This window comes from Oratosquilla oratoria, chromosome 12 (genome assembly GCF_046742065.1).
Source record: "Oratosquilla oratoria isolate Oo_2021 chromosome 12, ASM4674206v1, whole genome shotgun sequence".
NCBI classification, from domain to species: domain Eukaryota; kingdom Metazoa; phylum Arthropoda; class Malacostraca; order Stomatopoda; family Squillidae; genus Oratosquilla; species Oratosquilla oratoria.
In genome coordinates, this window is record NC_134788.1 from 29,810,707 (window position 1) to 29,823,749 (window position 13,043).

At 36.8% G+C, this 13,043-nt stretch overlaps 1 protein-coding gene across 1 annotated transcript; it reads left to right on the forward strand.

Moving 5' to 3' along the window:
- Nucleotides 1–2,189: 2,189 nt before the first annotated feature.
- Nucleotides 2,190–9,884, forward strand: LOC143031186 (zinc finger MYM-type protein 1-like). Its single transcript, XM_076194719.1, has 2 exons — nt 2,190–4,058; nt 6,542–9,884. Exon 2 carries the CDS (start codon nt 6,545–6,547, stop codon nt 7,250–7,252), a length of 708 nt encoding a protein of 235 aa, XP_076050834.1. The 5' UTR covers nt 2,190–4,058; nt 6,542–6,544; the 3' UTR covers nt 7,253–9,884.
- The last annotated feature ends 3,159 nt before the right edge of the window (nt 9,885–13,043 follow it).

Sequence of the window (13,043 nt, forward strand, 5' to 3'; positions counted from 1 at the left end):
CATAACAATGACTCCCAGGTCCTTCTCATTTTCTACTTTTTTTATTCCTTCTTCTCCCAATTTATGTGTATGTATGTGTGTGTGTATGTGTATATATATATATATACATATATATATATATATATATATACATACATATATATATATATATATATATATATATATACCTAATGTTGAGACATTCTGACAGGTTGATGTAAGCGGAATAGGAAACACAGGAGTCTTAGTCTTGAGTTTATTCCTGACTAGTTTCGCAGGTATGCTTTTTCATTCCTTTGAAAAAGCATACCTGCGAAACTAGTCAGGAATAAACTCAAGACTAAGACTCCTGTGTTTCCTATTCCACTTACATCATATACCTAATAAAAATCTGAACATTGATAATGTACTGAGGCAGGCAGGAACTGATATCATAGGTGCAATCCCAGTAAGTGTGGAAATGGAAAACAATGTATAATGTGAGAACTTTATGTGCTTTCACATTTTCAAACTCAGCTATCTTTCAGGAAGCCTTGCCAGTTGTGACAAATGTTATGATACTGAAATATATATATATGTATATATATATATATGTATATACATATACATATATATATATATATTATATATATATATATATACATATATATTTGAGGAACCTTAATTTCATATTAGTATTATCTCAGGTTAGGTGTTCTTGCCTATTAACATTAATCAATATAAAGTTGGATGTTCTGCAAGCTTTAATGTCATTTAAGCATTTCCAATATCAGTTCTGACATCTACACATCCCATACGAACACTTTATGATGATATGGTTTAACGTCACAAACTTCCCCCTACCAGAAGGCTAGGATGGTGCCCCTCACAGGGGCTTTGTAGCGTGGAATTTAATGAACCATGCCGTTGGTTCAACTTCGCCGGTGGGAGGATTCGAACCGCCATTCCCTCGACCTTCGCCGCGAATAATAATGCCCTAACCCGTTCAGACAGATGTATTATTGTCAGCCTTTATATCTGGTGCACTGATTGGACAGTGGCTTGTATCAGTGAGTTATCTGGCAACTGTGTGTTTGTTTACATTATGATGAAACACTATGAACACCCACCACTATAATGACCAGTTACCATTTTCGGAATTTCCACTAAAAGTTGACATGATGTATCTATATAGATATGATATTGATGTGACCAAGTAGATAATGAGTGACCAATATAAACAACAGTCAAGTGGTGGATGGCAATGCACATCTCACTCCCTTTACATTGTCTCAGCACGTTGCCACTTCCATGACAACATGCTGCTGCTTCACATGCTGTGCCTCAAGAAGGTTCCCATCAGTCCATATGTCCACATTACTCACCACCAACCACCACTTAACTACTCTTAATATTGGCCATTGATTATTTCTCTGGTCATTTCTATACACACACATCATAACAACTATATATATATATATATATGTTTATATATATATATATATATCAGAAATTCTGAAAATGGTAAACGTGTCATTATAATCATTTTTGCTCCGACCCATCCATACAGTTTCATTATAATGTAAACATAGAGATGCTAGATCAACTCTGACATAAACAGCTTTCCAGCCAGTGTACCAGTTGTAAGCATTGGCAATAGGACATACCAATAGGCCCTTTCCTCCTATAAGGGGGTGGAAGAGTCAAAATATACAGCCACGTTTCACCTGTCCTGCACTATTTAGTTTGTCTCTCATTCGCCTAGTTGCCCCATCCTCCTAATGGGAACCAATTTGTCGAGATGGTGGGAGGAGGTTCCATGTCCCTATGAACTGACAAGTGAGGCTACAGGGGGCTTCAGTCCCAGTTTTTACTTATTTCAGGGGAGAGGTCCACTCATGTTAGCAAAGTTGCTAGTGAGGGACTAGACCAGGGGTGGGGAACCTTTTTGTGCATGAAGGCCACCTTACAATTCATCGTCCCACATAGAGGCCGCACTGAACAAATTATTATTATTTTTTAAATTATTTTATCCCTTTTTATAATAAATGATATACTTCTTAAATAATAAATGATATAATTTTTTAATATGTATATCAAAGGCCGCACTTGATGGCCCGGAAGGCCGCAGGTTCCCCACCGCTGGAGTAGACAATAGCAGATCCAGAGGGGACCTTAGGAGGATTAAGCCTACTTCCTCAAATTTGTTCTTTCATTACCTCATTGCAGAGGTAGAGAAACCTGCCTTGTGCACACCAGCTTGTGGCAGAAACCAGTAATACAGTGGCAGATTTTTTTTCCCCCCAGCATTTAATAAAACACTTCAGTGAGAATAATTGGAAGGATATTCAACACATTATTGAGGGTAAATCTTTAAAAGTGTGAGATTAAGTATTGCTTTTGCCCAGTATTTTGAAGGAAAATAAATAAATTGAGAACATTCATATTCAAAATCATCATATTGGTGCTACAGCGTACATGTTTAAAAGCATTATTCATATTTACACAATTCATGATAGCACCTCCAAAACATCATCTATATATACACAATTCAGGTTAGCCCCCTCCTCAGGTGTTATCTATATTTAAAAGATTCAGGTTAGCCTCCCCACCCCCCAAATACTTATCCTGGATCAGCCACTGAGACCAGATGCCATATTTCCCTCTGGGAAACATGGTATCTGGGCAACGGTGCTGCCTACCAGAAAGACCACCTTATGAGGTCTTCCTACGCTTGATGGTTGGGTGTCTGAGCTGGCATGAGTTGTGGGGGAGGTCTCAGCTCTATTGTGAACAAACTTTTGAAACATCAGGAACCGCATTTTGAAATGAAGGGTTACCATAGGGACAAGGAACCCCATTTATAACAGCCATTATGGCCTGTGTTGAATCCTTACCTCAGATCAACACACCTTCACCATATTTCTTGAGGTGATTTGTAGTCTCTTTCTCTCTCTAGACACTTTGCAATGTGGATGAAATGACATTGGTTTTCCTTATTCTATGCCACAAATCATTAAGGTGGAGTGGTGGTGGTGTGCTTGTTAAGTTTGGGAGCATGTGTCTCAGCATCTTCAAAGAGGTTTGGACAATAATCATTCTCACTTTTCAGCTACAATGCTTTATCAAATGATCTCAGCAATTAGGCTGTCATCTCCAAGGTTTAAGGAATATATATATATATATACATATATATATATATATATATGATATATATATATACATGCACATACATGTCAAGGAATTTCCCCCCTTTATATGCAAGGTAGCCAAGTCAAAAGACACACACCCTCTCACTCCCATCCACCACCCTTTCCTCCATCTCATCTTAGCTCCTCATGGATGGTGGGTCATCTCTGTATCTCGTCCACTGCCCTGGGTCAGAAGCAATGCAGCAAGACACAGTATATCCACAGCAAGGCTGTTTCACTTAATCAGCAACCCTCCCTCATGTGTAAAAAGAGAAGACGAGCAGAAATTCCTTCAGGCTGCATCAAAGTATTGTTCACACACACATCCATATATCTACTTTATATATGCACACATATTCTTTATACATTCTTATGCTTGCAAATTTTCTTTTGTGTCTTAATGCTTTTAGTATGTTTTAAATGTTTGATCAAATTTAAAGTGTTTAAAGAGTGTGGAAGGGGAATCTTAAGGCTTAAACTATAGAAATTAATATTTTGGGACATTCTCTCTCTATTGCAGATTTTCACTCATCGCAACCAATCTTAGATTGTGAACCTCATGATTAATGTGGGATGACTGCAAAGATTGGAATATGCTTGATTTAATGGAATTGTGCTCACTAATTTGAGCTTTCCTGGATCCCCTAATTACTATAAACTTTTGTAAAATTTGGTTCCCACTAAATAGGGACTGGTTCAATCAGCCTTCTACTGTAGTACAATTTGATAGGGACTTGATAAATCATGGCCAAATCAGGAGACTATATATAATATTGAGGAAAGTCTATACTTGCACACACACCTGATTGAGGTCAACTGAGGGAGGACACAGGACACAAATCAGAGGCCTGACCTACCTGCCCAAACTGCAAGTGATCCGGATACATTGGACCTGCATCCATTATCTATGTAAGATTATGTATGGGAAGGTATATCTTCTCATACTATCATTCATTGACTTGTAATTCATGCAACGTGGACTTGTGCAGTGATTATCAAGGACTTTTTGCTTGCAAAAATATCATCATCAGTGCACAGTGAATTCAAAGTGAACTTTATAAAAAAAAATTATTTTTGTAATGAGGAAGACAAGAACAATGAATGCACACAAGATACATGCTTTGCTAAATCTAGACGTGCTTCCGAGTCTCATTTTTCCTTATCCCTTACATCGCTACTAACGTTACTATTAATTTGCGAGACCTATATATGGGATCCAAATTACACAATGACAACTAGTTAATGATAGAATGGCAGCTGTGAGACCTGATTTGAATTAACCTAACCTATCTTCTCCCCTTGGTAAACGTACAGATGTTCACATATCTATCTTTTTTATACCTACTGGCATCATTAATAGTTTGTGATACTTATATATGGAGTTTGGAATGCAGTTATAAGAGCTTGCCGATGACAAAGGTAAGTGCAGCCGTGAGAATGTTAACATTTTGATAAATACCAACACATTTACCCCCACCCTGGTATCTGGTCGTTTCACTAGATGACCAGTTCGCTAATGAGGCGATTTGGCGATAGATAAAATACAGTAGTTTTTATCGGGCCTTGTTTTATGCAGTCGTCAGACAGATTATCCGGCAGATGATTATATAACAGTGACTTATCGTCTTATGCATATTATCAGAGCTTGGCGCGTTCCCCGGTATGTGGCCTATTGGACTTTTATTTCGGTATGAACCCTTGAAAATGCATAAACTTGATACGTGATACGTCAAACGGATCATCGATAAGTGGCGATGCTGTAAGTCTCTATTATGTGCTTGTCCGCCCAAACCGGAGCATATTTCTTTTCATTGCAACAGATCAATTTCTTTTATTTGCAATAAAAGGTACTTTAACCCCGTTTGAAGTGTAAACTATTCATTTTTCATTTCTAATGCGAAAAAACTGTAGCGAAGCGACCGAACAATGTATCGAAACGACCAAAACAAAGTAGAGAAACGACCGAAAAATGTAGTGAAATGGATTTTAGCGAACCGGCCTGTGACGGCTCCGAATGCCAAATACACTGGCAAACGAGAACTGAACTATAGCAAGTGCCAAATACGAACATGCAATTTATTTAAGCTACTTTACCACTATATGATTGCATTGAAAAATAATAATAAACTCTACAAATAGTCGAAAGAGTGTAACTCTAGACTTCACGTATTATGATGTCATATGTAAATAAGCTTGACGTAAAGGCGTAGATGTAGGTTTTCAATTTTCTATATATTTTCTAATTTTTTGTTTCTACTTTCAATTCTATGTATTAGATTCTATATTTTCATTGTTAATACTTTATCATTTGTATTTTATATCTTATATTCTATATTTCATATTTTCTATTTATATTTTACATTTTATATTTTTATGTAGTTCTATTTCATATTTATATATTTTGCGTTTGTATTCATACATTTCTATTTCTATTATATATCTATACATGCTATTTTATCTTATTTAATTATTGTATATTCAAATCAATCATGGTTAATGAATTTGTGTTATGAATCTGGTGAATGTGGTGTGGGTAGGGTTGTGCAGTTGGCACCCCTGGCACGGGGCCAATGGTCACCGTGCAGATGGGGGGCGAATAGGCGTTGGTTGACGGGCAGTTCGCAGTGGCGGCGCCATGGGGGGACTTGGGGGGGCTTTAGCCTCCCCCAAAAAGTGGTCAGCCCCCGCCCCCCAACTGAAATGAGCAAATTGAAAATTTAAAACACTAATTACAATCATTTTATCAAGTGGAATTTTAATAGCCAGGTCTAAAAATTTGTCAGCCATCAGCGTTAGCCCTACCATTAACCCCTTCCCCATCTGAAATGAGGACAATATATGTGTATTATTGCGGCGTTATGCAAGTTCAACTGCTTTCATTATATATGACCCACGCCTCAAATCACCTGTAACCCGTTGTAGAAATGTCACACATTACAGATATCCTATCTGTAATGTGTGACATATATATGCATAGCCTATCTGAGATAGACCATGCAACGAATCAGGGCGTGGCCAGGCGACAATAGTATTCCCAAAGTATAGACCAGGGGATTCTCAAAGTGGTCGATCGGAACATCCAAGGGGTCAATGAATAGCCAAGGGGTCGAAAGGGGGGTCGATGAATAATCAGGGGGTCGGTGAATGTTTACTGCTGGAGTAGAAGAGACCATTTAGAAATAATTTCAAACTACAAAATTACACTATATTAATGATTATGCTAATAAACATTTTTAGTTAATACCAATCAGCCATTGCTAGCGAGGGCTGAATGAACCACAAAAATGAACACAATTTCTGATTGTTAGTGTGTTATGTATAGGGCCTATAGTGCTTTAAGAAAAATTCGTCCCACCTCCATTTTTAATCATGTGTTCTATTTTTCTGTATAGGTCATGGATCACTTCCTAATTCCCCACAAGAGGCAACAAGTTAATGACGACGATCAAGAACCATGTACTTCTAGTTCTACTGAAAATCCGGAGTTGGAAGAGAATGTGGATGGTGACAGTGCCCAGAAAAACACAAGACGTCCTCCAGGGCCAAACGACATCAGCCTTCTGCCAGATAGTGGGCCTACCTGTCCTGACTTGAAGAAATATCCCTCACACATGCAAGGTGGTCAGACAAGATCATTCAATAAAAGAGGGCACCAACAATATTCGTGGCTTGAATATTCCGTGGTCAAAGATGCAGCTTACTGTTTTGCGTGTCGTCATTTTACAACTTCCCATCTTGGTCGAGCTGAACAATCATTCACCCACAACGGATTCAAGAATTGGAAGAAGTCAACCATGTCTCTAAGGGCTCATGATACTTCAGCTTGTCATAAATTTGCGATGCAAGCTTGGGGACAATTCAAATTGCAGAAAGTTACAGGGGCAACAATTTATCAAGCCATTGATGCCGGGCATGCCAAGACAGTGGTGGATAATCGGCAGTACATTAAAGCAGTTATTAATGTACTTCTCTATACAGCATGTCAAAATGTTGCCCAGAGAGGGCACAGAGAAAAGGATGAATCCGACAACCGAGGAAACTTTTGGGAATTACTTAATGTGCTAGCCAAGTATGATCATACATTTGAAAAAAAAAAAAGTTAACGGTCCGGGGAATGCAAAATATACTCACCACGATATGCAGAATGAATTATTTGAAATAATGGCAGGTATGATCAGAAAGGAGATAAGTGATGAGGTGAAACAAACAGTGCACTTTACCATCATGGTGGACGAAACGAAGGATATAGTGAAGAAGGAGCAGATATCTATTGCTGTTCGGTATCTCCATGATCAGGAACTTCATGAAGAATTCTTGGATTTCACACCAGCTGAAGGCCTTGATGCAGAATCGTTACTCCAGAAGATAAAAGAAACTTTAGCCAAATGTGAAATTGACCACAATACCTGTGTCGGTCAGTGCTATGATGGAGCGGCAGTTATGTCGGGTTGCACCAATGGGGTCCAAGAAAGATTCAGAAGAGATGTTTCACAGGCTGTATACATCCACTGCTATGCTCATAGGCTAAACCTCGTTTTAGTTGACTGTGTAAACAATATAAGGTCAATCTCTGAGTTTTTTTTTTTTTTTTTTGGTCACAATCCAATCACTGTACAATTTTTTCTCCTCGTCGGTGGTGTATCAGGAATTTCTAAAATTTCAAAAGGAGCTGAACCCAGAAAGACCACATACAGAGCTCAAACGGTTATCGGACACCAGATGGGCATGCCAACACTCAGCCTGCCAAGCTGTTAAGAGGACCTTGCCTGGCATCGTTGCAACCCTAAAACATCTAATGGAAGGGGGGAATGTGGACAGGGCCAGTGGAGCAAGGTCACTCACTGCCCTTCTGGATCACCATTTTGTGACGAATCTGGTGTTCATGGAGAGTTTGCTGCATTTGACGAAAACCTTGTCAGATCAACTCCAGTCCCCCGATCTCCAGCTTGCCTCAGCAGTTGATTTGGTTGAAGCAGTGATGTCTAGTCTCACAGAGATGAGAAACGAAGAGAGCTGGGAGCAACTACGAAATCATGCTGAAGAATTGTGCCAGACTGTATGGATTCGCAGACAACTTGCACGTCAGAGGCAAAGGGCGGCCCCACGATACTTGGATGAGTTTGTCATAACATCCGGCATAGGACAAGATTATGATTCGAATGACTCCGATGTTACCAAGAGACGGATTTACTACTCCGTGATAGACAAGTTTTTCAGTAAGTTGAGAAGAAGGTTTTCCGGCGATTCATGAAAGGTACTTATTGGAGTATCTGCCCTCAACCCCAATAATCCAACCTTTTTGAACAAGGAAAAGCTATCAGGAATGGCTGCAAATTACGGGGTGGAGGACAAAGATCTATCCGTAGAGCTGCACCAACTAAGAAGGTTGATTGCCAGAAAGCAGGAGCAGGGAATGGAAGTGGACACACCTATGCAACTTGCCATCATGCTCCAACCGTACAAAGATGCATTCATAGATTTGTATAAGCTAGTGCGTATTAATGTTACTCTTCCAGTTAACTCAGCATCATGTGAAAGAAGCTTTTCGTGCCTAAAGCAACTGAAAACCTACTTGTGTAACAGTAGCGGTGACAAACGTACCAGTAATCTTGGAGTATTAAACATCAATTCTCAAAGAGCAAAGATGTTAGACAGGGACATAATTATCGATGCATTTGCTGCCAGCCATAGAAATAGGCGTATCATTTTAAAGTAGGTGGAACGATGTATTTCCTGAGATATATCATCGTGAGTTTCTCTTCTTTTTTTAACTTTATCTGTTTATGGTTAACATCCATGAAATGTCAAAACATGAAGTATTTACTGGCTTTTTCATATGAAGGACACTGAATGAAGAAAATGTGTATTTCTATCTGTTTTTAAAACTATTCTTAAGGAACAACTTGCAATTAAGTTTAGCAAGAGGATTACATTTTTGTTATCGATATATGTAAATAGTTTCTAGGGAAGTGCTTATGTTTCAAAAATGTTTGTTCAGCTATATATGAATTTCATTTTCATTCATATGAATGTTTTACAAACAGTAAAACCTTTTTGTTTTTATTTCAATTTTTGTTTATTCGATAATTGAAGAAATATAGCCTATTTCAAGTAATGTTTCATGAAGCAATTTTCACAGACGTGTATGCTACATGGGTTAAAAGGGTGATTAGATGCCAGGGTCCACAATACTATATAAGAAGCTTTTGAATTTCCACATTGGCCCTGAATTTTCTATGGCATGTACTGCATGATGAATTGGTCACGGTAAATATATACACTTGATTTCTTTCCTTACCCAATTACACAATTTGATGATTGACAGACAATAATACCCCATTCATAGACATTTATTCCAGCTCAAGAAACCCTAGTCACAGCATGCAGAGCATGTAGAGGGGGTTTTGATTACAATCCTGCCCAAAGCACCGTGTCATTTTTTGCAACCTAAGTGGAATAATAGCTCGGTGAAGTGATAAATTGACTTCCAGCAGTGGGTTTAGAAACTCAATATACCTCAATCGAACAATAGATAAGTGAGGTTAGAAAATCAACTTTTTTACCGGGATCAAAACAGCATGGTATGCCTCCCATGTTCAGATGTTCGTGAATAATCATCATCTGTGTTTATTTTCTGAGACCCCCCCCCCCTCGTCAACATGTTGAGTCCCTCCTCAGCCCCCAACAAAAAATCTTAGCAGAGCTCCCGTCAGGGCGGTGCCTCAGGACCCCTAGGCCGGCCCCTTTGACCCCATGGCGGACCTTGGACTACGCCTTTCGGATTGCCGCTAACGCGGAAATTATAGTACTATAAGCCAACCCAAAAATTTGCTCAGCCCCCCCCCCCCCTTAGCCTCCCCAACTAGAAATTCCTGGCGCCGCCGCTGCAAATTATAATGTGGATTTCAAAGACTGCATTTCCTAGGTTTAACCTTAGTATTGTTTGGTGAAATCACAAGGAGCATGAGATCCAATTAAAGATCTATTTAACTATTGCCCATCATTACGTACAAACGGTTACACAATGATAATATCAAACAATAGAAAGCGATAGAAACACACAGAGATCAAGGATACACTAGAAATGTATATATATAGATTACGTAAACACAATGTGTTATACTGGTCATTCAACAGAAACGAATTTAAAATATGTAGGAACCACAAAAAAGGGCTACTTCGCTATGCGACCTACAGTCAATTAATGTGCAGTATAGCAGCGGAATGGGAGTAAAGAAATCAACGACGGAGTAACCATTGCTGTAAGATGCAGGCTTGAAGCATAAAATAGTACCGGACTTGGAAGGTTAAATCCCAACCGTACATATGGAAACAAACAGAGGCCCCTTTAAGTATAAGCAAAAGGAAACTAAAACACATAGGCCCAGATTTCCCAATTTACATTTGGCAGATTCCTTGAAGATGTCTCAAACAGACGAAAACGGTCGGTCACCATTTATCTAACTTTCCAGTCGACAATAATACTAACAGAAACGAAGAATCATTACTGAAATGCAACATTCTTTTTGCACCGCTATTATACATTCTATTTGTTAATATAATGAACGTTTAGCATAGGGGCTGAAGTGTTTACAAATATTTATGCTTCATGTCGCCTCATAAGGATTCTGAAATGTTTACTAAAGTGTCTCCTTATACAATGAACAAAGGTACTTGGTATATTTATTAGATATCGGAGGTAATGGTGTTTACTACCAATGTAGGATATCTTATTGTCTTTATATTAAATTATAAAATTTTAAAAATCATAAACTTGCAAGCATATCATTTGTATCAAAATATATTCTATATATACATTTTTTTTTTAAACAATAATATCCGTCACGGGATATCTAGATTGACAAAAAAAATTCTGAGAATGTTTCGTCATAAATCATCTTTTCTATATCTTTAAAGCATTTTTCTCAGCACGTGTTTAACGGTTTTCTCAGAATGTTTCGTTCAGTGTTACTATGAACACTTTTCAGAATTCATCGTCTTTTCTACATTTTTAAAAAGCATTTCTTTAGGTTTTCTCAGAATATTTCGCTCGGTGTTAATATGAAGAAAAAAAATCAAAATTCATCGTCTTTTCTACATTCAAAAAGATTCTCTACATGTGTTTAAGGATTTTCTCAGAATTTTTCGCTCAGTGTTAATATGAACAGAATTGCCAAAATCTATTGTATTTTTTATATTTCAAAACATTTTCTCTCACGATTTTCTCAATGTTTCGTTCAGTGTTAATATGAACTCAATTGTCAGAATGTTTCGCTTAGTGTTAGAATGAACATAATTGTCAAAATTTATCGTATTTTCTATACGAGTATTTTTCATATTTTCTCTACAAGTGTTTAAGGGTTTTCTCAGAATGTTTCGCTCAATGTTAATATGAACACAATTGTCAAAAATCATATTTTCTATATCTTTAAAGCATTTTTCTCTGCATGTGTTTAAGGAATTTCTCAGAATGTTTCGTTCAGTGTTACTATGAATACTTTTTCAAAATTCATCGTCTTCTATATTTTAAAAGGTTTTTCTCTAGGTTTTCTCAGAATGTTTCGCTCACTGTTAATATGAATTTTTTCAAAATTCATCGTCTTTTCTATATTAAAAAATCTCTACACATGTTTAAGGATTTTATCAGAATGTTTCGCTCAGTGTTAATATGAACACAATTGTCAAAATTCATCGTATTTTTTATATTTAAAAAAAATTCTCTCCACGTGTTTAAGAATTTTCTCAGAATGTTTCCTTCAGTGTTAATATGAACATAATTGTCAGAATGCTTCGCTCAATGTTAAAATTAGCATAATAGTAAAAATTTGTCATATTATCTATACGAGTACTTTTCATATTTTCTCTACAAGTGTTTAAGGATATTTTCAGAATGTTTCGCTCAGTGTTAATATGAACACAATTGTCAAAAACCATCTTTTCTATATCTTTAAATCAGTTTTCTCTTCATGTGTTTAAGGGATTTCTCAGAATGTTCCGTTCAGTATTGATATGAACACTTCAAAATTCATCGTCTTTTATATATATTAAAAAGGTTTTCTCTGTTTTCTTAGAATGTTTGGTCAAATTTCATTGTATTTTTTATATTAAAAAAAATTATCTCCACGTGTTTAAGGATTTTCTCAGAATGTTTCGTTCAGTGATAATATGAACACAATTATCAGAATGTTTCCTTTGCTATTAAGATGAACATAATTGTCAAAATTTATCGTATTTATCGTCCAAGTATTTTTCATATTTTTTCTACAAGTGTTCAAGGATTTTCTCAATGTTTCGCTTGTGAACATAATTGTCACAAATCATCTTTTTTATGTCTTTAATGCATTTTCCCCCCACGTGTTTAAGTGTTTTCTCAGAATATTTCGGTCAATGTTAATATGAACACTTTTCAAAAATCATCGTGTCTTCTATATTCTAAAAGGTTTTTCTCTAGGTTTTCTCAGTGTTAACATGAAAACAATTTTAAAATTCATCGTCTTTTCTATATTAAAAAAAATCTCTACACGTGTTTAAAGATTTTCTCAGAATGTTTCGCTCAGTGTTAATATGAACACAATTGTCAAAATTCATCGTATTTTCTATATTTTTAAAACATTTTTCTCTCCACGTTTAAATTTTTTTCAGAATGTTTCGTTCAGTGGTAATATGAACACAATTATCAGAATGTTTCGCTCAGTGTTAAAATGAACATAAATGTCAAAATTTTGTCGTATTTTCTATACGAGTATTTTCCATATTTTCTCTACGAGTGCTTAAGGGTTTTTTCAGAATGTTTCGCTCTGTTAATATGAACACAATTGTCAAAAATCATATTTTCTATATCTTTAAAGCATTGTTCTCTCCACGTGTTTAAGGGTTTTCTCAGAATGTTTCATT

Excerpts from the sequence above, each read along its gene's own strand:
- LOC143031186 (XM_076194719.1), top strand. The coding sequence starts at position 6,545 with ATGGATCACTTCCTAATTCCCCACAAGAGGCAACAAGTTAATGACGAC.